Source organism: Triturus cristatus, chromosome 3_2 (genome assembly GCF_964204655.1).
Source record: "Triturus cristatus chromosome 3_2, aTriCri1.1, whole genome shotgun sequence".
NCBI lineage: Eukaryota > Metazoa > Chordata > Amphibia > Caudata > Salamandridae > Triturus > Triturus cristatus.
This window is the reverse complement of record NC_140584.1, coordinates 606,827,242-606,854,221: the sequence shown is the minus strand read 5'-3', so window position 1 is coordinate 606,854,221 and position 26,980 is coordinate 606,827,242. Positions and strand designations below refer to the sequence as shown.

Here is a 26,980-nt window from a genome sequence, read left to right as displayed (position 1 = left end):
TAGGGTTGCCTCCTGTAAAAGGGATCAAGAACTTAGAGAGCGCTGCTACAGCGGATATGCAGCCCAATGTGGGTTGAGATGGAGGGGTGTTCATTTCCCGACCCTGTTAGCCTCCACAAATAGTATTAATTTTGATCTAATCAATGACTGTCTGTTGACACTTAACCCATCTTCTCTTTCTAATGTGGCGGCTTTTTCCGAGCTCAATGATTTTAATATTTCAACCCTTTTAAGTCCAGTTTCTGTTCAGAAGAGTCCTCAACCAGGTTGGCTTAACAATGTTTGTAGATTTGTAGATTAGCCAACAACAGTTTATGCTGTGCCTTGAAAAGCATTCCCGAGATCAAGCCTGCTTAGCCAGTGCCAGAGCCATGTACAAGATGGGCATTAGTGAAAAGAAGACCGCCATTAAGGATGAAACTTGTAGAAAGCTGATTAAGGCGGGCACAGACCAAGAGCGTTTTGAAAAATTGTGTATGCCAGCAAAAACAGGTGCAATAACTCAGACGGCCTTGGCATTAATATAAGTGCTGAAATCTCGGTTGAGCCTTTTAGCTATATCTATTCCTTTGGTGCGTATGATGTGCAGGAGACTTCCATGATATTTCTACTAAATATTAACTTCTCCCTTGAAGAGGTTGTGGAGACTATCTCTGCTGGTCCATCTCATATAAGGCCCCGGACCTCATGAGGTCCCCCCTGATCTGTACAAACAAAATATTGGATTCTGGGAGCCTATCAGAACCAATGCCCTGAACGCTGTTGTCAATACTAGCATACCAGTCTCATGGTAGGAGGCTACCATAGTCCCAGTTTACAAGAAGGGGGACAAATAACATCCAAAGTGCTACAGGCCAATCTCCCTATTAGACTCAGTGGTTAAAGTTGTTTGATGTATCATTTTTCATAGGATTGAAGATTGGGTCAAAGAGAAAATATTATTAACATGGTGCAGTGCAGCTTTAGAGAGGGTCTGGGAACCCAAGAACAGTGTTTTTAACACACATCTAATAATTGAAAAGTACACAACTGCAAAAAGGGGGGCATTTTAATTTCCTTAAAGGACCTTAGAAGTGCATTTGAACAGGTAAACCAATCAAAGCTGTGGGACATTTTGCTGCAGATGGGTCTACCTGAGTCATGTGTACAATTTCTATGTGCCCTACACAGTGGGGTAACAGCCTCTGTAAGGTACGGTTCAGAAAGGGAACCAAATGCACCCTTCAGCTAAGCCAGAGGGGTTTGTGAAGGCTGTGTCCTTTCTCTGATTTTATTTGTTTTGCATAACAATGGTTTGAATGATTTACTGCTGATTTTAAATGGTAATGACCAACCTCGGTGGGTTCCCAGTGTCCCAGCACTGCTTTATGCAGAATGACAGCTTTCTTTACTGTATGGACAATTTAGATCTTGAGACCAACATTTGTAAAACACAATAGATGGTATGTGGTCACAAGCAATACAACATTGGACCCCTCACCATTAAGGGAAAGCCCACTGTGTTCGTAATTGAATTTGTGTATTTGGAGAGACTTTTGACACGTGGAGTTCCCCGTTACCTTGCATGTCACGAAGAAGTCTCCATTATAATCAGGCTGTGGGGCCATCTTTGAGTTACACAGAAAGGTGTGGAATAAACCTTTATCACCTATTTTAGAAATCTATAAACATAAGTGTGTCCCAGTCATGACCTACACGGCCTCCATTTGGGGTTATCGAAACTGCTCAATGCTACAGCAAGAAGAGAATCGCTTTTGGAGGCGCCTGCTAGGGCTCCCGCCATTGAGCATGTATTTTTGCACACATGAGGGGCTGAGCTTAATTACATTGCGGACCACATAAAATTGGCTCCGCTTCTCCTTTGGATTTCATTATGGGGAAGTAAGCAGGCTCAGCTGAATCGCACGGCCATTACTAACTGCCTGCCATGCAACCGGGGCCATGAAGTCAATGGTTAAGATACATTATGGAAATCATGGAACCTCTGGGAAGGCCTGACCTGTTTACTTCTACGCATTTGATAATGGGGACAAACAAAAGATAAAAAAAAGATATTCATTTCACTCTCTAGGGTGAACCGGGAAGCGGGCGAACTTAAAAATCCCACAGTGAGGGACTATGTTATGATTCAAACTTGCAGCGGGATTAAACCTTATTTACATTTTATGAAAAACATGTAGGAAAGGTCTTTGTTGACAAAATTTTGGGTAGGCACTATTAGGTGCAAACTGTTCTTTACTCTAGGTCAATATAATTAATTGTCCATTTCAATCTGCCCCTGTGATGAGGCTTCTGTCCAGACTTAGATGCATTTTATCTTTTTTTGTTAAATATTATGTGCCTTTAAAACAAGTTTTTATTAATAATTATTGAATTACATGGTTTTTATCAACACATGCCTACACTTTATTTTCTACGCATGTTGTCTGGCCCCTTGGTATTTTTTGCACTTGAGAACTTTTTGAAGAGTGCTATTCACTTACACAACTTGCTGAGTTTTTAAGATCTGATAGTTGTGTGTTCAATTTTTTCTTTTATAGATCATGCACTCTTTTTTGTGTGTGCTTTTATGATTGTCTTGAAATAATCAAATGAACCTTATTGATGGAATGATTGGTTGACGTCTTAGAAGCTCTTCCATCAGGATCAGCATTATACGACTCAGTTCATAGTCCTTTGCTGACGGGGAAGGTTTTATTGGCATCCTAAAAGGCATTGCTCACCTTCATTCCTGGAAGTCCGGGGTGTCCTGGTTTTCCTTTGAAGCCCTAATAGGAGAAGCAGACACCACCACATGAGTCAGAATTCATTTTGAAAATCTGCATGTGTAAATCCCACTTTGACTCATTGATTCCAATACTAGTCCCTCAAAACCTATGTGAGGATTTCAGAAATGGGCATTCGATGTTTGTGAGATGTTCTTAGAGGCAGGGTACAGAGGGAAGTAATTCTCATGTTGCTTGTTACCTCTTGTGTGCTTTACATATTTACCTTGAAAGTGGTGTTTTCATCTAACATCTCTACCCCACCTCCCACCTACAAAGTAAGAAAGTACACCCTTGGCTTACCGTATGGCCCTTGAGACCTGGGCTCCCAGGGGGGCCTGGTGGTCCCTAGAAAAGATGACAACATTTGATTAAGACCATGTCAGGTTAAGTTCAGGAAAGTAAACAATAGTGTGCCAACAGCTGTGATAATAGATGATATTTGTTCACTCTACGCACCCTTTGTCCTGGTTTGCCATCCTTCCCATCTGGGCCTTCTATACCAGGGGGGCCCTGAAAAAAACCACAGAAGAACAGACACATGAAGTATGTATGCACACACAGGATTCTGATTGTAGAAAGGTGATGGCCTTGAGCAGACAGAAGGCACATGCGCATCACGAAGTTGGTTTCCTTAAAACCATGGAAGTTTCCCTGGATGTAGGGTTTCTGAGTTTCATTTAAAACCGATTATAACAGATAAAACATCACCAAAGGGAAAATCGGTTTTTCATTAGAAGCCACTCCGGATTTTGCTGCACTTTTCCTGCTTTGAGTACTCTGGCGTCAAACAGTATACATACAGTCCCCACCTCAAGCCTTTTCTGGGAAGGATGCTCCGGCTGTGGTCCACGTGGGCCATGCTCATCTACTTAATATACCCTTGTGGACATCTGCAAGGACCCTGGACCCTCCTTCTGCTCCTGTTTTGGGCGCATGGCTCACACCGTAAGGACTCAGCTGTCTTTCCACTGCCTGTTGCTGGGTAGTGGCCAGCAGGTTCACCGCAGAACTCTAAGCAGTGCCTCGGTCTAGGGCAGGGGGCACCCCCATTGTTCTTCACTGAGAGCGGGACAGAGCTCTGCTTTCCGAAACCTCTATCAGGATTATGTCAACAAAGATCACAGTGCCGATGGACGCGTCCGCAATCAATGTCCACCCAAAAACACTGCACCCAACACTCTATCCTAGGTTTAGAATCTGATGGTCTAAAATGCACGCACATAGGAGCTGCAACCCTTCACACAGAAGGATTAGAGGCCATATGTGCCCATGCAACATGCACAGAGGTCCGTCCATGAGCTGGGGTTGGTGACAAAAATTATGAGTTATTGTATAAACTGTAGATAGCATAACTAGTAGTTCCCTAATATGTGCAGCAGATGGTGCAGTTTCACCAAAAAAGGTGCATGGACCCATTCTGAGCACGCACTTTGACATTGATACCGACCCAGAATCATCAAGTAAAACTTTAATTCCTACTGCCTCCATGCCAAAGCGCAGCTTGGAACATATGGTGGCGAAACAATGCTCGACACTCAGCAACATCCCCTGTACAAAACACTGTGACCACATTTAATGAAAACATATTTACGTGTGCTTGTTATTTGCCCCAAGTTGGAAAATGCAGGAAAGCAGTGCACACTACACAGAATAAAAACGTACAGTGTCTTGTGCAACTGACACAATGCCTGGCAGAAACACGGTCCCCCACTACTGTAAAAAACACAAAGACCTACCCACATGCTTGGTACAGATCAATGTGTAAAGGTCCAACAATGTAAAATAAACTTCGTCCCACTGTGAACTACAAATGACCCAAGGCAGCTTGCAGGTGATGACGCGTCTGTACTATCTTAGCTGCTTCTTCATACAGCTGCACGTTTTGCTGTCTCCTAAGTCCCTACAGCACACAGTATGCATATATTCAGTTCTTGGCAGGCCTCTCCCCTATGACCAGACAGAGCTGAAATAAGCCCCAATCAGACAGTAAAAAAGACATTCATTAGCCCAGGTCTTTTTTGGTATCTCAAGCCAATGAACAGGAGAGAGTAACACTGGCTTGCAATAGCAGAGCACAGAACACCTACTATATATATTATATGTCCTTCATTCAGCATGTCTGAGACATTTGTCTGAAGGTCAGAGCAGCAGGAAGGTGTGTTAAATGCCCACCATTACCCTTGTATCTGTTCCAATCAAGCCTAATAGGGTGCAAAGATGTCTCCCTCTATTAACATCCTTGACATTCTCGAAAGAGGGAACTGAGTACTGGGAAATTATACAGGCAGGGGGTTAAGAAAAAGAATAAACATTTACTTTAAAAAGCACTTTCAACGAAAGGGTACAATGAACGGTGTTAGTAGCAGGAAAGAATGAAGGAACAATTGACAACAAGAATGAATGAGGAAAGGAAATTAAAGCAAATGTCTTAATGAATACTGGAACAACACCATCCCCAGGATTATGTAGGAGGAAAAAGAAAAAACACCGATAACCACAGATTTTTCAAAAACATTGAAAAAACCCTCCAGAATTCACAACAGATAACAAGAGGAAAGCCTACCTGTATGCCAGGTTGTCCTGGCGATCCAGGCGGTCCAGTCAACCCAGGAGAACCCCGCATTCCCTCACCGCCCTGGAGTCAAGGGGAGAGAAATAACTTATATTATGAAAGAAATGCATGTAGTATACACATCCAGTTCTGGAGGCCAACATGCCAATACATGGACCAATCATGAAGACAAATGGACAACCATCAAATAAAGATACAGAGACGCAAAGCCCATTCGGTAACATATCTAACATTGTATAACACAACAGAATATTTATTTCGAAGGAGTGTCACAGAGGTTAATTTTAGAGATAAACAACTCAACAGTAACCTAAAGTCTCATGTGTGCTACTGTAATGGAGATACCGAAGGGACTGGTGCACCATGTACATGGGCCTTTGTTTCGACAGAAGCCAGAGGAAAGTTATGAGAGTTGGGAAAAGGTGGTGAGAGTGCCCCAGGACACAGATTGGTTGGGCCTTGATCTGTACAGGCAGATCAGTACACATTCTGTCGCAACAATCAATTCGGGAGGTAAACATAAGCAGCATAAGAGCTTGCCACTAGGACAGAACTGCAGGCACACGCTACTTTAAAAGATGCATTGACGGCAAAACAGATTCCTGTTGAGCAAGTTACTTACCTTTGCTTACACTCTTTTGGTGAATAGATTACTTGCCTTTTGTTCCTTTCTTTTCCCGCCTTTGTGCGCAGACACAGAACTAGCTCCTACTTTCTTCTAGTCGGTTAACAAGCCCTTTTTCCAAATGTATTTTCAGTGAGCGAGTAAATAGGTCCCCTTTTAAAAAATACAGGGTATAAGTCTCATAGGGACTGTTGCAGACAAATGACTATGAGAGATCCCCACGAGGTGTGCCTCAGGTGTTTGGATTCGGGCCACGACTCCAAGCCGTGTCGGAGTGTGCGCTAGTGACCCTAAAGGCGATTGGCAACCGTGAAGACAAGTTGTACGATACTGACCACCACCGGAAGTCCTGTAAGACCCGTTCCTGCTCAAGGTAAATGACATGGACTCATTCCCACTCTTGGGGCTGGTCCTGTTTCTCCTCAATGGAAAGTAACTGAAAATCCAAAACTTCTGCCACCCATCCAATGACCATGGTGAATGAAGCAGACTCCTCTATGAAATGGCTGGTAGCGATACCAACCCCATGTCGAGGGAATTATCCAGTGCACTGGCCTCTTGTAGGTCCATATAAAAATTGTCATAATCAAACAAAGGGACAAATTAATTTCCATCATCATCAATATCACCGTCATCATGGTGGTTGGCTCTTGTCAGAGTCCAATCTGAAAAGCTTCTGGAGCACTGGAGTGTGACTCCTCTGGAAGCAGTTTAGTCAGAGTCAGATTGTACTGCTCCAGGACGCGTGGGAACTGTGCCGGAACGTGGTTTGACCAAGGTCGAGAGTGATTCAGTTCAGCGTTGGACAGGACAATCGGGTCAAGAATCTACGGCATTGGCAGCGTTGGTTCCACTGTTGGTCTGGTAGGAACCAACAAGGATCAGGGTGCTGGGTATGGAGTCAAATTCGAAGTGGAACCTGAACTCAAAGCTGGTTTGGGAGGCACAGACAGGGCCAAGGGCGGCTCCACCAGTAGTAAGCTGACTACCCAACAGGAAGCCTCTACAGATCAATTGGGCCTGAAGACTTGCTAGAGGTAGACAGTAGAGTGCTAAAGATGTGAAGAATGGCACCCTTAAATGCCTCAATCTGGTGTGCTGTCACTGACAAACCTGAAAATTCAGGGTGTATTGGGACCAGCTATGGAATCAGTTTTTTTCCAGGGGATGTGGAGTGAGACCAGGGACACCCTGATGCCCTCAAGACTTTTCAGAGGAAGAGTGGCAAGGCTGGGACTGGGTCCATCTTGTGCTTCTTTTTTGACTTGGTCTTATCCAGGGACTAGAATTGTGATGATGACCTGATGCTGGACCAGCCTCGAGAAGGGGAATGAGTCAGAGTCCTACACTTGAGTGGGAACGGGTCTTTTGTATCTTATGGGACTTCTTCTTTTGCTCGGCAGCATGCAGCTTGGCTTCGTGGGCACGGCTCATCTTGGGGCTCATCAGGGCACAGTCCCTGCATGACTTGGCATTGTGGCCCAAACACCAAAGGCACACCTCATGGGTATCTGTCACAGACATTTGTTTGCAACAATCCCTACAATGCTTAAACTCTGTAGTTTAGGAGTGGACATATTCCCTTACACACTGGAAATACATTTGGGAAAAAATGCAAATCGATTTATGATAAAAAAGTAGCAGTTTGCTCCAGATCGGCAAACAAAGGCACTGAAACAAAGGGTCAAAAGGTAGGGAATTTGCAGTTAGAAATATCCATCAGAAACATTGATCACAGTAAAATTATTGACAAATTTACATGCATAATTACACTTCTGTTGAACACATTCTGAGGTCGTGCCAATGAATAGCCCATGATGAATGTTCAACCCAACTAAAGCATGAAGGGACTAAATGGATGTAAGAACTGGATATCGAATGTCGGGGCATTAAGGCAGAGGCAGTTCTAGTGCATTCAGGAATAGACTTTCAAGACTTACTGAAGACAAATGGGGCAGAATTATCCACAGATTATGTGATGGGAGTTTGTGCACATTTTTTGGTCACCTATAGTGCTTTTGTTGTACAGTAAGGGCTGCAGATGATCATGGCCCACCGCCCCACTGTAATACAAATTGTTCAGATGCACATTGTGGACCTGTTCGATGGCACAGGGGTGTTCTGACATCTGCACGGGGTCATTGTTCATGCACATGAGGGAACAAATGCAAGGGCAGGCTCATGGGAGGTGCACTAGTGTGCACCACACAGAAAGTGGTGCACAGTTAGAGTGCACTCCCTAAGTATGGGAGGGTGATGTCGCTCATTGCACTCCCATGCAGGAGAGTCTCTACCTCACTCTTAAAAGCAGGTCAATCTTGCTCCACCGAACTACTGAGCAGCGGTCCATCTTTCAATGCTGCGCTTTCCACAGAGCAGGTCCAACTTCACACCAGCAGCGGGGCCAGCACATTTTTTTTACTTTAATCCTTCTACCAAATTAATGTAATGTAGCCAAGGATTGTTAGAAACTTTAACATATACTTGGCTGCTGTGAGAATATATTTGATGCTACATGTTTTAGCTGGGAAAATGAATGCTAGGGTACCAAAACATAAAATATGTATTTATAAAGTGCACACTCACCCAAGGGCATCTTGGCGCTAAATCACAGACATTTTATTGTTACTGAACTCAATAGTACTCATTTTATCGACCATAGAAGGATGATACACTGAGTGGTCCCCAGGAATTTGAACCTGTGACCATGAGGTCGAACACGGGTCCCCTACAGTGGAGGCATTAGTCCACTAAGCCACCAGTGCCAGATTTGCAAGGACATTAAACGGGCTGGTGATATTGGTATCACTTGTGCGACAGTGTTGGTGATGTCCCCTGAGATGGACAGGTAAGAGGTCAATTTTACCTTTTGAAACTTGTTGGTCAGCAAAAAGTTCAGTGATTGGAGGGCCAGTCGAGCTGGCCTGCCAACCAGCATTGTACGAATGATTGTTTTGATAACGTGTAAGCCTATGTATATTAATGCCTATGTATAATAAGTAAGCCATTAACTCCTTCCTTATTTCCTCTTTGTCCTCCACAGCAATAGACCAAATTAAGGGCTATTACCACATGCCCATAACAGGCTTTAAACACAACCTACTGCTTTAATAGGGTGAGCAGATCCACTCACCTTACATAGCACATACACAGCCCCTCAACATTTGAGATGGTTGGATCCTTCGGTCCTGAAGAAAGCCATCCGACCCTTTTGAGTGACACAGGCTGAAACATGTCGACCTACCACTCACCATGTGCTTTAGACCTATAATTGTCCAATTAAGCACCACCCACTTCTTAAACTTTATCCCTACCCTTTGAAAATAAAAACAAACTACACAGGACAGAAGATACTTTTAATAAGTTTTTTATTATTCCAACACTCTATCCACTTACGACTGTCACACACCAGACAGTCTCCCTCCTGGTGGAGGATGAGGGGCACCTGGAGAACAGGACACTCAGGTGCCAAGACCCTGTGATGATTCATCTCACTTAATCAAATAAGCAGAGAACCAAGATATACCGCTGCTGTGACAGTGTGGCTGAGGGTCTTCATCAGAACATTTCCAAGAGACTCTGGAAAACAACCTAAGTGATTCATTCTTTTTGAGTATTTAAGTACTGGCTTGGGAAACTGAATGAATCTCTGCTTCTCTCTCCCTCTTCCTCTGGAATGTGTCAAATGCCATACTGTGGTCGAGGAGGATGAGAACACTTGCTTGCCACAGTGAGCACCTTATTCTCCCATCTCAGTCTCTCGGCAAGGGTGGGAACCAGCCTGGCAGTCACTCAGGCAGCTCTTCTCTGAGAGGAGAGTATTTACAGTGATCTCAGAAATGCTGCTAGGCAGAGGCTCGGATATAGGCAGTCCTGCCAAGTATCACGCATCAGGCGTGACTCTCACGCATTTCAGTGTGGTGATCTTTGCCAGCCTCCTAGTTTAATAAAGAATGGGGGGATTGATTCAGTAAGGGTAACAGAGGCCGGAATCAGTTTTATAACTATATACACATGTGTTTGCCTCTGAGCCCATAAATCACCACGTTATTTTGTCTTTCAGTCCTTTTTATTGACTGAGAATATCAATCTTATTTTTCTTTTTTACATTTGCTTTAAACAGAATAAACTCTTCATCATTAGACTTCTTTATATCTTACATTATTCACACATATATCCTGTACATGTTATTTACACATTTTGACAAAAAACATAAACATAAAACAAATAGTGTGACGTTTGTGCAAATTAAATCTCCACTGGTTTGTTTTTCTTCACAATACAGTACAAAATTGTCCAACTGTTTACATCTTAGGGACCTTAAATAAAATGGTCCTCAAATTTCTTAGTCTTTTTTGGTCCTAAGCAGGGTCAGAAACACTCGTTATGATGCTTTTATGAGGGAACCTTAGATTTGTTATATTTCCTGTTCTGGGGAAGCAGGGACACTTTGTTAGCTTTCCCTGTATGTTCTGGTTCTCTGCTTATCTGTTGCCTACGCGTTTCGACCTTTGTGTGTGGACCTGCGATTTCTTGGTAAGGTCTTCTTCAGGGCTTGTTGTATTGTTGGGTGGACATCTTTCTCCGTGTTTTCTATTGTGCAAGTTTGTCTTGGACTGGCAATATCCTTTTCCCAGCTGTATTCCGAGTTGAGGGGAATGCTGATTCGATTCCGTGCTGGCTTCCGCTCTGTCTATTCCTATGGTTTCCGGTAGTTTTCAGAAGAGAGGGGATCTTCGATTTTCATATTCTTGCCGCTCGTTCTCTCCGCGTCCTCACCGTTGTGGAGCTTCACAGGAAATATAACAAATCTAAGGTTCCCTCATAAAAGCATCATAACGAGTGTTTCTGACCCTGCTTAGGACCAAAAAAGACTAAGAAATTTGAGGACCATTTTATTTAAGGTCCCTAAGATGTAAACAGTTGGACAATTTTGTACTGTATTGTGAAGAAAAACAAACCAGTGGAGATTTAATTTGCACAAACGTCACACTATTTGTTTTATGTTTATGTTTTTTGTCAAAATGTGTAAATAATATGTACAGGATATATGTGTGAATAATGTAAGATATAAAGAAGTCTAATGATGAAGAGTTTACTCTGTTTAAAGCAAATGTAAAAAAGAAAAATAAGATTGATATTCTCAGTCAATAAAAAGGACTGAAAGACAAAATAACGTGGTGATTTATGGGCTCAGAGGCAAACACATGTGTATATAGCCTCCTAGTTTAAGCATAAGTCGACCTCTTTGCCAGTCAATGCTGTTCTGTTGAGCTGAGGAGAAAGTGCACACAAAGTGAGCGTCATCAGGAGGATATTTTTTACGCCCGCCTCTACAGCACCCCACCCAGGTGAGCATTTCACAGCCGCCAGGGCACGTGGCCTAAAGGAATGAGTTACACCTCACTTTTCCATATATATTTGTTTTTAAAGTCCAACATTTTAAGAGTGGTCTGTATTGGACATGCATGAATTTTATTTTTAAAAAGACACACCTGTTTAAGAATGAGCATGCTACTCTTAGGCTAGTGATCTTGATATTGGGTGCCAATTCAGCAGCAGAATGTCACCTGCATGCAAACGTGATTTTGGAAAGTCTGAAGAGGGACATCTGGAAACAGGAAGAGAGAGAATCATATCTGCCTTCTGGCCTGCTTTGCAGTGAAAAAATGCCTCTTTTCAACGTGGTTTTACCTGTCACTCGCTCTTTCCTGTTTGGTCAAATTGTGTGGTGCTCGGCAAAAACTGTATTTCACTGAGTCTTCTTCTATTCATTATCACATATGGGAACACATTCAAACTTGTGAGACCTGGATTGTGCGCGGTGCAAACATTTCTGATAAACTGTACTACGGAGAATCGCATTTGGCAGAGCAGATGTGTTGCAGTGGCAGAGCAGATGTGTTGCAATGTAAGACCAATGCTGGCAGCTGTTAGATTTCCCCAGTTCCTAAATTATAGAGGCTAGTTCAGGAGCTCAGCAAGCATGTTATATTATTGTGAAGGAGAGTTGTGCTGGCAGGATGTTGTTTTCCCTGCAGCCTGCCTGTGTATCCAGTCCTGCCAGTCCCCACCTTCTCAGGTGCCTGACTAGTTATCAAACCCTGGGGCCCTGGCTGCCCGTCCTAGATGAGAGGTGTGCAGCCTCCTACAACCTGCTACTTATCTCTCCGCACTGTGGGCAGCTCACTTGCCAACCCTGATCAACAACCTTGGCGAAGACGCTCGCTGGACTTCTGGTGGCACAAGAGGTGGGAGTCCATCGGAGCACAGAAGAATGAGTGCTGTATTATCCTGGAGGGAATAATCATATCTTTCAGAGTGTGCTTAAGGGAGTCAAAGACATCACATGGCTTAGAGAGAAAAAAGTTCTACAACTATTTTGGTCTTTCTTCTTCAGTTAACCATATATAAAACGAACCATGACACACTTTAAATGAAAGATGTTCATAGATCATGCAAGTTAAATACGTTTACCTTATGAAACCTCAACTGATTAATAAAATCAGTGTAGGTTGTGTGTGTAACTAGAGAGAAACCTATTTGAGCCCTGTTTGGTGCTGTGGGCATTACTGACTTCTGTATTCACAGTGCCATGTGGTCCTAACCAACAATTTACGCACTGTGTAAATATGCAATAGTCGTCTTTAAAAGCAGCTGTAGCTTAGTGACTTATTATTTCAATGATTTTTCAACAGTTTCCAGATTTTTTTTAGAGCTTCTCATTGCTCAAAAGTGTGTAATTTCTGATGTTCATGTCCTTCTGTGCACTAAATTGCTTGGTTTTACACATGCAACAGGAGTTTCTCGTTGCTTAATTAGGTGCAATTTCTAATATTTATATGTTTCCTTCATATTCAGTGCTTGATTGAAGAGAAAGTGTCACTCATAGTCGTTGAATGTCACTCATTATTACACTGAAATTTTGAAAATGTCACACATAAGCAATCTGAAACCTTGGCAGCTATGTATAGGGCATTAGTTTGTGCCACAGTCTGGGTCCAGATTAGTTGTCTTCATCCGAACGGTGTCTGAGACAATCTGATGAGCTAAGGGGTACTGGCAAACATACTGGGATTGATTTAAGAGCAGGCACAGAAAGTTTTATGACGCTGCAGGGTCTGTGGGCCGCTGGTTCATGTTTGAACAAAAAAAATCCATCTCCTATTTGCTGTGCGTCTGCAATGGTCTCCACTGTGTGAATGCCTTTAAAGGGGCCATTCAGTACTGTGGGCAAAACAGCCCTCTTTTTCCAGTACTACGCCTCTATCTATCAACAGCACTGGACCTTCTAGGATACCTCTTTGTTTGATTATAGTTGCGGGGGTTTTGAGAGCTACCGTGACGTCATTCACCGGATGGTCACTTTGATATATAAACAATTAGCACATTGTACCTGCCGTTTACTTCTAGGACAGGATCGGATTCATTCTAAGAAGAAATTGTGCTCCTCTCCAGTAGGTGGCAGGATAGCCCAAATAATGGACAAGCATTTCAATATAATAGAATCACTGAGCACTTTAACAGCAAGGACACTGCCAGACTAATTGACAGAGGATTGGAACGTGCTCTGCTCTCACCCTGAGCTTTTGAATTGCAAACAAAATAAAGCAACGGAGCGAATGCCCCTGGTTATCCCACGCCACCCGGCACACCTCAGCAGCATCATTAAACATCTAAAGGCACTGCTCAGCGGAGGTGAAGAGCTAAAGAACACACGCACACACCCGCCCATAATTGCATGCGGTCAGACGCCGTATCTGGCAGGGATGCTAATTAGACAGAAATCCTCAGAGCTACAGGAGGAGCAAACACTAACTGCAAGAAAACCCTCGCAATGGGGAACCTGCCAGGGCCCGCAAGCACGTGCACACGTATCTGCCACCCGGGCACCGCAGAGCAAACACGCATTGAAGGTCACACGAATGCAAATCAGCCAAGGCGGTATTCACTACGCCATACCGTGCAAGAAATGCCTCTCAATTCAATAATATATGACGGACTTACCCCGGCATGGCACGCCGGGATTCTATGGCAGGACGGGAGGCTTCAGATAATGCTGTCTCAATTTCATTACTGACTCACAGCAGCCAATAATCCTCGTCTCCGTGTCCTTAATAGAATCAAAAATTCTTGTTGCGATAGCTGGAAAATGTTGTATTCATTCACAGTGACACCGTTTCCGACCCTGACGCGCGTGCCAGAGAACCTCACGCGACACCCTCTCTGTTCCAGCATTGAAATGGCATTTTAATACATGCGGTGAAACAGTTCTCGAGGGAGTTTAGTAATCTGTAGGTAATGAATTAGAACATGGCGCCAGGCCGTGGCGGGTTTATGAATATGAACCTGAGCCACGCAGTGCCGTGTCGCAGAAACGCCCCCTCAGCCAAAGCTTGGATGAGCGACACGGCTGATATTTAATTAGGCGCACCAAGTCAGAGCGCTCTAAGAACTTGGGTTAAATCGTGATGTAAAATTCATAATTCAATTTATGCAGCTTTAAAACTCGTACCACTCACTGCCATTCTTTACACCACAGCCAATCAAGTATGAATTCTAGTGCTGCGTGTATTGCTGCTACCACTCCTGTCAAAGCTGGTCTCTCGCCCTCAGTCGACGTAACCAGCCTCCTGTTTGTAAACTGCATTTATCTGTGTGACACAGATGCCTGTGCTCTCGAGTGACCCATCTTACTTCAGTGCAGAAAAAAATTAAAAACGCCTTTCCCAGCGTAGTATCTTCTCGTCACAGACGATGACAGCTTAAGGAAGGACGTCTGTCGTCTTAAAAACGACTGAATTGTCCTATGTTTTTATTCAAGGTACTTCTAGAGAAAGTGTAACCAAGAATCATTCTGGTCCCCCTCGTGGTGGCCTCACCTTTCCAACTCTTGTCAGGAAACCTTGGAGTGTTAGATGCCAAAGTCACATTTGGTGCACAGGTTAATGCGCTAACGTCCTCACCTTTTTACACGCTCAGGACAATAAAAAAAGATCCTTCCCCGCATTCCGTTGGATCTACAGAACTCAGCAGTCTCACACCCTTGGTTCACTCGAAAAGTGACTACTGCGATAGCTTTACACAAACATGGCACAGCAATACGTAACCATTGCTGTTAGGGATTCAGAAATTTTAATCCGCCTCCTGTGCTTTAAAAAACACACTGTCTACCAGTCAGACTGAGAATTTGCGTAGGCCTTCTGCATTAGCTACAAAGCCCTACATGAGATAACACCAGATTAGCTGAAAAATCACTTCAAATGGTATCTACCATCAAGGACGTTACGAAAAAATGTTGTAGTTACGAAATTCAAATGCGCCTCTTGCGGTGGAAGAAACTGTGATTTGAAAATCTAAAAACTGGAATACCTTGCCCCTGCACATTAAATCCATGAATAATCTGCTATCTTTCAGGAAAGCTGCAAAAAAATGGTTATTTAGTCTCCAGTGAGTAGCTTTGCAGTAGGTTCAGTAGAGCTAGCGCCAAGACTCCTCCGGGTGTACGTGCGCTTTAGAAATAAATGTAATATATCATCCCCCCCTTCCTACTGGAACTCCTTTGTCTCCATTTGATGGCACACATCATCTTCAAAACCAGCTGCATCATGTCCATCACTCCGCTTATCTTGCAGACAAGCTCGCCATCTCTGGTAGTCCTGGGCATACCTGCAGCTAGGATACCAAGAGACTGCAGACTAAGATGGCCCAGATGAAAGGAAGCCTCTGTGAAGGAGCCAGGTGTGACTTCCGACAGGTTGATGGGGAACCCCAGTGATGTAAGAAGTTTACCAATGGCTGGAGGTGGTCTACCACTGACAGCGGCAATTCAACCTTCAACAGCCAGTCATTGGCATAGGGGAAGACTTGTGCTCCCGACCTCCCTCTGAAGAGGAGCAGTGACCACTAACATCACTTTTGTGAACACCAGAGGGGCACTGGGGAAGCCAAAAGGGAGTATGGTAAACTGAAAATGCTTGGGGCCCACCTGAACTGCAAGAAGCGTCTGTGGGCTAGCAGGAAGGAGATACAGGCATATTCCCTTGCACACTGGGGAAAAGGCTTGCCAACTAATATTAAGAAAAATGTAGGAGCTTTCCACATACGAAGGTGCAGAAAGAAAGGTACTGAAGTCAGCATGCTTTGGTGGTGTCTATATGTGGTTCTAACCGTCACTTCTGAAGTGAAGTAAAGTCGACGCACAGTGTACAGTAGCCATACACAAAAATATGGCAAAGACAAGGAGATGACGGAAAGAGTGCTGAAACTTTTCAGACACTCATCCCTAGTCACTATTAGATCTGGGTTGACTCTATCATCATTCTTTAGCTCACTTTGCCACCCCAGTTCAGATCCAGCAACTCAGTCTTGACCCTGTTCCTCATGGGAACAGTCCAGCCCAAACTGCCAAGCCAGATCTTCCCTGGACTGGAAACAAGCATCCTGGGGCTATGCACAAACATCTGCCACATACAGTTTGATGCTTTGGGCTATTCTAAAGGTGAGGAATCTGTAGTTAGAAGTGATCATCAGAAAGACTGTGCACATGCTAATAAGGGTCACTGAATCTGTACAGGGTTTGGAAAGAGTATAAGATAACTGGCACAGGAGGACTATGCAGAGCTCTAACTCACACTGACTCAATTCCAGAGTCCCCGCTATCTACGTACTACTTTTACTGGTTGGTAGTTCCTGCACCCTATATCTAACATGTAGCATGCTTGAGATGAGGTCTACATCCATGCAGCAGGTGGGGCTCGATTTAAACTACAGCATGCACAGTAGTCTTAGACTGGAAACAAAATGGTTAATTATATATGGAGTAGTTTTGCAGCTTGAAGACATTTCTGGATTCACCTGCAGTGCATTATTCAACCAACTAGTGTTTGGGTCTGGAATTGTGTGGGTTTTTTTTGGTCATCATCATCGACCACCATTTGGTGGTATATCCAAATCCCTATGACATTAGACATGTGCCCGTAAGTTCCTGTGTGTAGTCAGCATCTTCAAATTCCTTTATCCACTTGCAACCTGCAATTCTTTAAACTTTCTTATCTATGTGTTACATCCTAAGTTGTTCACATGTCTCTTCCCTTCATTTCCGGGGAGCCGGGAGGGTTACATGCAAATCAAGTAAAGTCTTCAAGCTGCAAAACTACTTCTACAGAAAAGTAATCATATCATTTTGCAGCATGACTCTTTTTTGGATGCACATGTAGCGATATTCAACTCCTTAAGGAGGAAGGGGAGAAATGAATATGTGCTTGCAGACTGGTGTTTCAGCACTTTTGATTGTCTACACAATAATATTTAGTGAAAATGTGTATGGAGGATCAGGTAGCTGCCATAAAATTTTTGTGGGTGGAGACATTTGCCAGAAAGGCTAGGGTTGTTCCAGTCCTTCTTGTGGAGTGTGCGCTTGGTTTCTCCTCTAGTGTCACTCCTGCCTTCCTGTAGCATGCTTGAATTGATTGTACTATCCACTCTGCAATTTCCCCGTGAACAATGGTGTGTCCTTGTTCCTGGTGCAAACAAAACAAAACTGATTTACCTTTCATTCATGCTTTGTTTCTTGGAGGTAGTACATGACTGCAATCCGTACATCTAGAATGTGCAAGGCTCTTTCAGGGCATCTTTGGTTGCTGGAAGAACCCTGGTAGGTGCATAGTTTGAGGCACATGAAATTTGGACACCACCGTAGGATTAACTTTTGGAGATGTCCTCATGACCACTCGGTCATTATGTGTTTGTAAGTATCGTTCCTTAGTGATGAGTGCTGGTAGCTCGCTGATTCTATACAATGATGTTATAGCTACTGGGAAGGCTGTCTTTAGAGTTAGAAATTGTAGATCTGCGTTGTGCACAAGTGTCCCTGACTACTCTAGCAATAGGCCGTTCCCCTTGGACCGGTGATATGGGTACCAGGACATGAAATCTTGGCATTTTGCATTTTTTGGGGTAACAAACAGGCCTATATCTGGCATGTCTTCATTTAGCTCCTATTGCTTTAGCTGTGATTTGTGGGATGCACTTGCCTGTCTGCTTAGCGTGCCAGCCTGTACATTTTGTACGTCCGGCAGGTATGCTGCCACCAGTGTTGCACTTCTTTGGATGGCCCACTTCCATATGTCCTGGGCCACCTTGAACGGAGGGTAACATCTTGTTCCTCCCTGCTTGTTTAGATAGAACATTGTGGTTGCATGCTCTGTTTGCACCAACACTGTTGTTTATTTCTCCTGTGCATAAAAAAGGCCTTTAGTGCTAGGAAAACAGTCTTGAGATGTGCTTGTGCTTGATTACCTTCGCACGGCTCTACATGCACCTGATGTTGAGGCTCCTTATTTGCACCTCAAACCCGTGTGGGACGCTTCTGTGGCAATGGTCACTGTTGGAGTTCGCAATTTGAAGGGTCTTCCCATAGTAATGTGATTTATGTTCCCCCATTTTATCTCTTTCTGAATCATCTCTGTGACAGCCACTAGGTCCTTCCAACTCCCTGTGGTCTGTGATCATTTGCCTTGTAGCCATTCCTGAATTGGGCACATGTGGAGTGAGTGGTAAGCAAGATGCAATTGCTCCCTTCACAGTTTCTTTAAAATTCTCACTGTAGATTGCTCTTTCTGGTAGAGGAAAGAGTGTACATTCTATGCCAAGATTCTCCTGGGAATTGGGTATGTCCTTGCCCTCTTAGAATTTAGTGTAGCTCTCAAAAGCACTTCCTCCTATTCCGGGATGGGGGAGGAATTGCCTGTGTTTGCCATGAAACCCATGCTTGTCTTATGTTAGCATTACTATGTGAATGTTCTCTTGACATTGTCTTGAGAGCTCGCCTTTACCAACCAATCATCCAGATGGAGGTAAATATGTATCTCTTGTCCTCTTAGGTGTGAGGCTACTGCAGATAGGCAATATGTGGTAATCCTCGTTGCCGTCTTTATGCTGAAAAGTACCACTTAGAATTGATAATGCAAATTTTCCACAAGGAACCTGAAGTATTTCTTGTGACTGTGATGCATTAGTATGTGCAGGTAAGCATCCTTTAGGTCTACTGTGTCCATGTAGTCTTTTCAGGAATATAATGACCTCTTGCAAACGTTGAGTCCTTATGCACTTTTTTAGTTGTCTGATTTTGTTTAGATGACTTTGTTTGAGTTCCTTTTTGGGGTCCTTTTCTATTGATCACTTTGGTAGGATTTCCTTTATTTCCCTCTGTAAATGGAGTAAATCCTCTATGCAGTGAATCTCTGCTCTTGGTAGTATAGTGGTAAGCTTTTTGAGCAACTCAGTTAACACCTGAACTCTAATATATTCAGTTTTCTTTTGCAGTGGCGACTGGCATGTACCGAGGGTGGTGAGGCAGAGGGACACACATAAATAAATAAATAAAATACAATTACCTTCCTGTGCAACTCAACATCCTCCTCCTTTCGTCTTCTCTGAAGGCAGGCTCCAACGTGGGACCCAGCCAACTCTCCTAACCAATCCTGGGGCTGCTCTCACTTTCATGAGAGCAGTGCCTGGATTCGAGGGGGCGCTCTCAAGAGCACTGTGGGCCTGTGCTTTCTCTAACCCAGCTGTGTGAAACAGCTGTGTTAGAGAAGTTTAAAATGGGGATGTCTGGCGACGGCTGGCCAGAGAGACATGCACATTTTAAAGCGCACTGCTCCCTGCTGCCACTCGGCAGCACTGGCCTCACCCAATCCTGTCACGGGTCAGTTGCTGAAAAACAAAATGGCAATAAATAGACTTTATTGCCATTTTATTTTTCAGGTCTGGCCTGGAGCTTTTCTTTGTGGGGTGATGTTCCTCTGCTCAAAAGGAGGAGCCACTCCTGTCCATTAGTCCCAGGTGATTGACCTCCATTCTTGGAGGAGTCCCCCTATACTGCCCACTACTGTTTTTTTGTGCTGCAGGTGTGCATGGTGAAAGTCACTTGGCTGCAGGCCCAAGGAATTTGGGACTTGTCCTGTTCCCTTGCCTCTTCCACTAAAGGGCTGTTGTGGAGGATTTTGACATTGTGGTGGTGTGCCTTGTGGGCATGATTGCTGGCCAAAGAATGCTTTCGAGATTCTGTGCTGAAAACCTCTTCTGCCTGGTGACCTCCAGGATGTTATGGTCACCCTTTTGAAAAACCCTTGAAGATGAAGCACCCCCATTGCCTTTGTTTCATTGTCTTACTTTATTTGCTGTAGGGCCTCATCCACTGCCGGCCCAAAGAAGGCATCACTTCTGAAAGGCATGTAGATGCATGAGACTTGCACCTTGGGCTGCACCCTAGAGACTCGCAGCCAGGCGTGCCTTCTCAGGGTTGTTCAGTGCACATTTTTCTGCCTGCCATACCTGTTGCATCGAGGGCCGACTTGTGGCAGGTGTAGGCAATGGTCTTCCCCTCCTTCCCTTTTTGTTTTCCCACTTACTCCTCAGGAGGGTGCTGCATGATCTGCTCGATTTTCTCCCACTGCTGATGACCACAGCAATTGAGGAGCGAATTGAAATTGGCGTGTCTCCCTTGGGCAGCTGTTATTCTCTCTGTCTTCCTGCCCACCATCTCCATCCGTTTGCTGTCCTTGTCTGGTGGTGGCCTGTTGATGTGGGGGCATTGCCTCTTTTTCTGGCTCTAGTGACTATGACTGAGTCTGCAATCATCTTCCTCCTGTTGAAGACGGGGTCCTTGGAGGACTGTCTATATTTATTCTCGACTCAGGGAGTCACTGCCTTCGGGGAGGCTGGTTCTCAAAAAGCCTCCCTCTTTTGGTCAAGAATGATTGGGAGCATCAGCAGCTAGCGTTCTCCTTCTGTGATGACATGAGTGATTCAAGGATCTTTGAGGTACACCCAGTAGGTGTCCACAGCTCTCCTCACTAGTGTTGTACACTGCAATGTCACCTGGCGTTGAAGGCCTCAAAGGATACGTATCCATGCCTTCCTCTAGGGGGTCAGCATCAAGGTCTTGCTAGTCTTCCTCCTGTGGTTGTCGGTCCTAGAGGATTGTAGTGTCCCTTGATTCTTGTAGTCGAAGAACTTCTCCTGTTCGTCTTCATGGCGCTCTGGTGGAGGGAAGCTCAATGTCTCCCTGTTCTTCTTTGAGTGATTTTGAATCCGATAGCCAAACTGGGATCTGAAACCCTTTCAGCACTTCCTCTAAATCCTTCTTCCTCTGACAAAGTGCTTCCATTTTGACTTTGATTCATTGCTCTTTGCATTGAACCTCAAATGCTCGCTGTTTGGTTTCAGGAATTAATGGAGTTTTTCTTTTAGGAGTAAGTGGCTTCTTGTTCTTCTTCTTCTTTACCATTTCCAAATCGCCTCCTGGTGTTGATGAGGAGTCAATGAGGATCAGAAAGGCTTGCCTCCGTCAGTGTTCCTGAGTTTGTGACTATGCTGCTGTTTCTGCCTCTGTTGTCCTTTGCTTGTTGAGTGCTTTGATGTATAGGGCGTCTTATTGGGCTTTGAGTTGGATATCTCTGGCTGGGTTTTTACTTTATGCTGCTTCTTAGAGTCTGAAGCAAATGGATAGTTAGGGAAAGCCACAGCTGCACTACCCTACTATACACTACAGTGTTGATAATAAATATAGTTCAAATTGCCCACCTCTAAGGTCAACTATCCACAGACTATATACGTTTAGACACCAAATTCATTTAGCAGAGAGGCAAAGTAATAGCAGAGTAACAATAATGATGGTACATAATGTAATTCGAAAGACAAGTATACAAAAAGTAAAAATAGGTTCTTTTAATTTGTTGTAGCAGAGAAACAGCCAACGCGTTTCGCCCAACAGCGGGCTTCCTCATGGCTGTAAAGAACAATACACATATTTCAGAAATTGGTGATAATAGAATTACAATAATTACAATATTGCAGTTAATGTAATATAACCAACAAAAAAGTGAATAATGGTCACATCACGAAAAGGTCATACATTTATAGTCCTAACCAGGTAATTCAAGACATTATCTGCCCTAAATAACGGTAGAGACATGTAAATGTCAACAAGTTATAAATAACGTGAAGTGCAATGAATTATATTAGAGAGAAGAAAGAAACCGAATCGGAAGAGAAGAAGTGCCCAAGAATGAAGAACAAACATTAAAAAACAAATCCATCCACACAATTGGGTAAAGTCCATATGCCACTAGAAAAATTCATACAGGGTATATATGAGGCAACCAAGACAAGAGAAAAAGGAAAGAATTGAACGACGTAAAAACAACGTGTGTATAGACCCAAAAGAAAAACGCCAAGAGAAAAAGTGCTCAAAACCGCAACACATGAGACATATAGGTTCCCAGACATGTACACCACAAATTAAATATTGCTGCAGTGAATAGTTAACCAATGAGATTGCAAAGTAAATCAAGAAACCACCGGAGGACAGACATCCATAGTAAAATCTCACCAAGGATAGGAGAGTAGTCCGATCCAGTCCAAAACCTAACGTTTATCTCGACATCAACTTAGGATCACTATGTCAAAAAGAATAAACGTATATATAACACTACAATCAATGCGACGAATTATTGGATGCCAAAAAACCAACTATTTACTGTGTTAGTAATGGCTCAATAGTAGTACAATAATACCTTAATTATTGAGCGAAAAAGGTCTCCTCAAGTGTCCCAATTAGTGGGAATCAGTCCACCGGAAAGTTCATCAATGGGTCATAATAAAAATAGAAGAAATACTTTTCTCCATACGTCAAACGTAGCCAGAACCATTCACTTCGATTGGTGAATACTTATCCGAGCACTAAAGAAATAAAAAAAAGTTTTTTTCTAAACAAAATGTTTCATATTTGGTTACTTTAAAACCTTTACATCAAATACAAATAGGCGTTTTAAAAACTCATCCTAGTCAGGATATATATTCAAAAAGAACTAAGGATACGGCTTTCACGAAAAGACACGTATATACTGTCTTTAGCGCCATATCGAAAATAACAGTGGTACATGGATTTGTGCAGACCAGTAAATTAAGAGAAAGTGAACATACAACGTTACGGTGATATCGGCTAGACTCGGTATAACGACTAACACTTAATCACAAATATGGGCAGGTTGTCGCAAACATGAATTAATACCATCTATTCGCTTAACCCATCTGTAGATATAAGGCAGAAGACACGAGTTCCGTTGTTAACAAGTGCTCGCGTCATTATAATTACAGACGTTCTATAAAACCACCAAGCACGGCGAGTCATAAGACAACAAATTCCAATCATTTAACAAGTACTAGCTTTGCTTACTCAGTAATCTTATCCAAGCGACTCCATATTGCTTCGAGTACTGGGAACACGGAACCGCGAATACTCTTCAAACGTAGATCGGAAACACGTCAAATACCACGTGTCTTTAAATAGTCGTCCTAATTGGATAAGTATATTTACTTCCTCAAACCATGGCGAGGTTTGTTAGTGCTCCAATGAATAATTTCGGGGAATGGGTCTTTGACTGAACATCTTTCAGAATTCGTAGACCTATTCCTTAAACCTTTTGTGATTAATCTACCATCTTATATCCAAGACACAAAAGATTTTTTGAACAAAATAGAAGATGTACAATGGGATGACAATATGTGGTTGGTGACTATGGATGTGGAATCCCTTTATACATGTATCAAAAAAGAATTTGGAAGAATGGCGATTGACCTTTTTCTGTCTCTGAGAAGTGCAAGTTTTCTTGAACACAATGGTATGATCCTTGAAATGGTTGACATCATCCTCAATAACAACTTTTTTTTGTTCAATTCAGATTGGTACCATCAATTACAGGGCACAGCGATGGGCTCTAAATTCGCGCATCGTATGCAAATTTATTCATGGGATGGTTCGAAAAAATGTATGTATGGTCACACCATGCAAGTGATTGGACTAGGGATGTGCATTTCTGGGGACGATATATAGATGACATCTTTCTAATTTGGACAGGCCCGGAAATGCACCTCCTTCAGTTCTTTGATTATCTTAACGATAATCCGTTTAATGACGACTATTTAAAGACACGTGGTATTTGACGTGTTTCCGATCTACGTTTGAAGAGTATTCGCGGTTCCGTGTTCCCAGTACTCGAAGCAATATGGAGTCGCTTGGATAAGATTACTGAGTAAGCAAAGCTAGTACTTGTTAAATGATTGGAATTTGTTGTCTTATGACTCGCCGTGCTTGGTGGTTTTATAGAACGTCTGTAATTATAATGACGCGAGCACTTGTTAACAACGGAACTCGTGTCTTCTGCCTTATATCTACAGATGGGTTAAGCGAATAGATGGTATTAATTCATGTTTGCGACAACCTGCCCATATTTTTGATTAAGTGTTAGTCGTTATACCGAGTCTAGCCGATATCACCGTAACGTTGTATGTTCACTTTCTCTTAATTTACTGGTCTGCACAAATCCATGTTACACTGTTATTTTCGATATGGCGCTAAAGACAGTATATACATGTCTTTTCGTGAAAGCCGTATCCTTAGTTCTTTTTGAATATATATCCTGACTAGGATGAGTTTTTAAAACGCCTATTTGTATTTGATGTAAAGGTTTTAAAGTAACCAAATATGAAACATTTTGTTTAGAAAAAAACTTTTTTTTATTTCTGTAGTGCTCGGATAAGTATTCACCAATCGAAGTGAATGGTTCTGGCTACGTTTGACGTATGGAGAAAAGTATTTCTTCTATTTTTATTATGACCCATTGATGAACTTTCCGGTGGACTGATTCCTACTAATTGGGACACTTGAGGAGACCTTTTTCGCTCAATAATTAAGGTATTATTGTACTACTATTGAGCCATTACTAACACAGTAAATAGTTGTTTTTTTGGCATCCAATAATTAGTCGCATTGATTGTAGTGTTATATATACGTTTATTCTTTTTGACATAGTGATCCTAAGTTGATGTCGAGATAAACGTTAGGTTTTGGACTGGATAGGACTACTCTCCTATCCTTGGTGAGATTTAACTATGGATGTCTGTCCTCCGGTGGTTTCTTGATTTACTTTGCAATCTCATTGGTTAACTATTCACTGCAGCAATATTTAATTTGTGGTGTACATGTCTGGGAACCTATATGTCTCATGTGTTGCGGTTTTGAGCACTTTTTCTCTTGGCGTTTTTCTTTTGGGTCTATACACACGTTGTTTTTACGTCGTTCAATTCTTTCCTTTTTCTCTTGTCTTGGTTGCCTCATATATACCCTGTATGAATTTTTCTAGTGGCATATGGACTTTACCCAATTGTGTGGATGGATTTGTTTTTTAATGTTTGTTCTTCATTCTTGGGCACTTCTTCTCTTCCGATTCGGTTTCTTTCTTCTCTCTAATATAATTCATTGCACTTCACGTTATTTATAACTTGTTGACATTTACATGTCTCTACCGTTATTTAGGGCAGATAATGTCTTGAATTACCTGGTTAGGACTATAAATGTATGACCTTTTCGTGATGTGACCATTATTTACTTTTTTGTTGGTTACATTACATTAACTGCAATATTGTAATGATTGTAATTCTATTATCACCAATTTCTGAAATATGTGTATTGTTCTTTACAGCCCTGAGGAAGCCCGCTGTTGGGCGAAACGCGTTGGCTGTTTCTCTGCTACAACAAATTAAAAGAACCTATTTTTACTTTTTGTATACTTGTCTTTCGAATTACATTATGTACCATCATTATTGTTACTCTGCTATTACTTTGCCTCTCTGCTAAATGAATTTGCTTCTTAGAGTCTGCTTCTCCTGACGCCTTCCTCGTTGCCTTCAGTCTTTTGACTGGTCGAATTGCAGTTTGAAATTGCCACAGTCAAGGTACAATGGTAGGCTTGAAGCCATGTTTTACATTATCACTGTAGTGGATGGCTCAATATTTGCTGCAGTTCACTAGTGACATCTAACTTACAGACTCAGAATACTTTTTTTTTGCGTATACTAGGAACTTGTAGGTAAGTAAATATACCACTTAGAAATATGCCAATTCGACCATGCTTAAAGGGCAAGCACAGGCACTTTATCACTCATTAACAATGTTAAAGTGCACAGAGGTCTATCACCAGCAAAAATATAGGTTCCTGCAAAAGTTTGAAAAAGATAGGGTAACCACACAGAAAAGGCAGATTTCATACAATTCCTGTTTCACAACGTCTATGGGGTGGTATCTGTTGTCAGCGTAGGATTAAGATGAGGTTCCCACTGTTTGCTCAAGCAGCAGTTTTGGACACAGACCTGTACTGTACTGGCGTCTTGGACCTCCATTGCAGATAGCAAAAATTCTAAGGAATGTTTGGCATGGCATTCTGGAGGCCAGATGGCTATTGGTGTACATCTTGGATGACATTGTATGACAAAAGTTAAAAGGTATTTTAGCACCTGTGCATTACCAAGGATCACAGATTTTAGTGCATGCAAGTAGGCATAGGTTGGCAAAGACCACCAGTGATTCTCTGGAATACTTGAGCTAAAAACATGTACTGGGAGATGGAATGACACTGTAGCTTTAAAGAAAGAAGCAAATTGTACTGGCACACAGCAGTCACACGGCATGGAGCACAGTGGCACAACAAGTAGGACAATGTACTGAAGCTCAAGCAAGGCAACAGTGAGTGATGAAGTCCTTAAGGTGGGGGTGGTATGACGGGCAGGGCACCAAAAATCTACAGTCTGATCATCTCCTATGGGCATCAGGAAAAGGAAAATATAGCACCATGTAACTATTGAAATGATCTGCACAATTTCATGACTACTGGGCAATAAATTTCCTTAGCCTTTCTTCTGCCTTTCTCATAGTCTGCCCAATTTCACCCTAAATAGTGGTTCAGAGGAGCCGCAAGGTTGGAGAAACTTGGAGATTTTTTTCTGTCCAGGAACGCTGGTAAAATTGATAAAGGTCAGCACACCACCCATTTCATCTGTTCTGCTGAAGAAAGGTAAATAAGGGTCTGATTTAGAGTTTGTTACACAGGGGACCCCGTTGCAACTGTGACGCAGTTCCTTGTCTGACAAAATCTCAGTCTTTACCACTGC

The 26,980-nt window shown here is 42.8% G+C and overlaps 1 protein-coding gene across 1 annotated transcript in view; it reads right to left on the bottom strand.

The window, feature by feature from the left end:
* COL16A1 (collagen type XVI alpha 1 chain) overlaps positions 1-26,980 on the bottom strand; it is an 871,927-nt gene that overhangs the window by 86,566 nt on the left and 758,381 nt on the right. Inside the window, exons 57-60 of the mRNA XM_085648479.1 lie at positions 5,332-5,403; positions 3,225-3,278; positions 3,069-3,113; positions 2,724-2,768 (exon numbers count right to left, since the gene is read on the bottom strand). Coding sequence (XP_085504605.1) covers positions 2,724-2,768; positions 3,069-3,113; positions 3,225-3,278; positions 5,332-5,403 — 216 coding nt within the window. The remainder of the gene's footprint in view (positions 1-2,723; positions 2,769-3,068; positions 3,114-3,224; positions 3,279-5,331; positions 5,404-26,980) is intronic.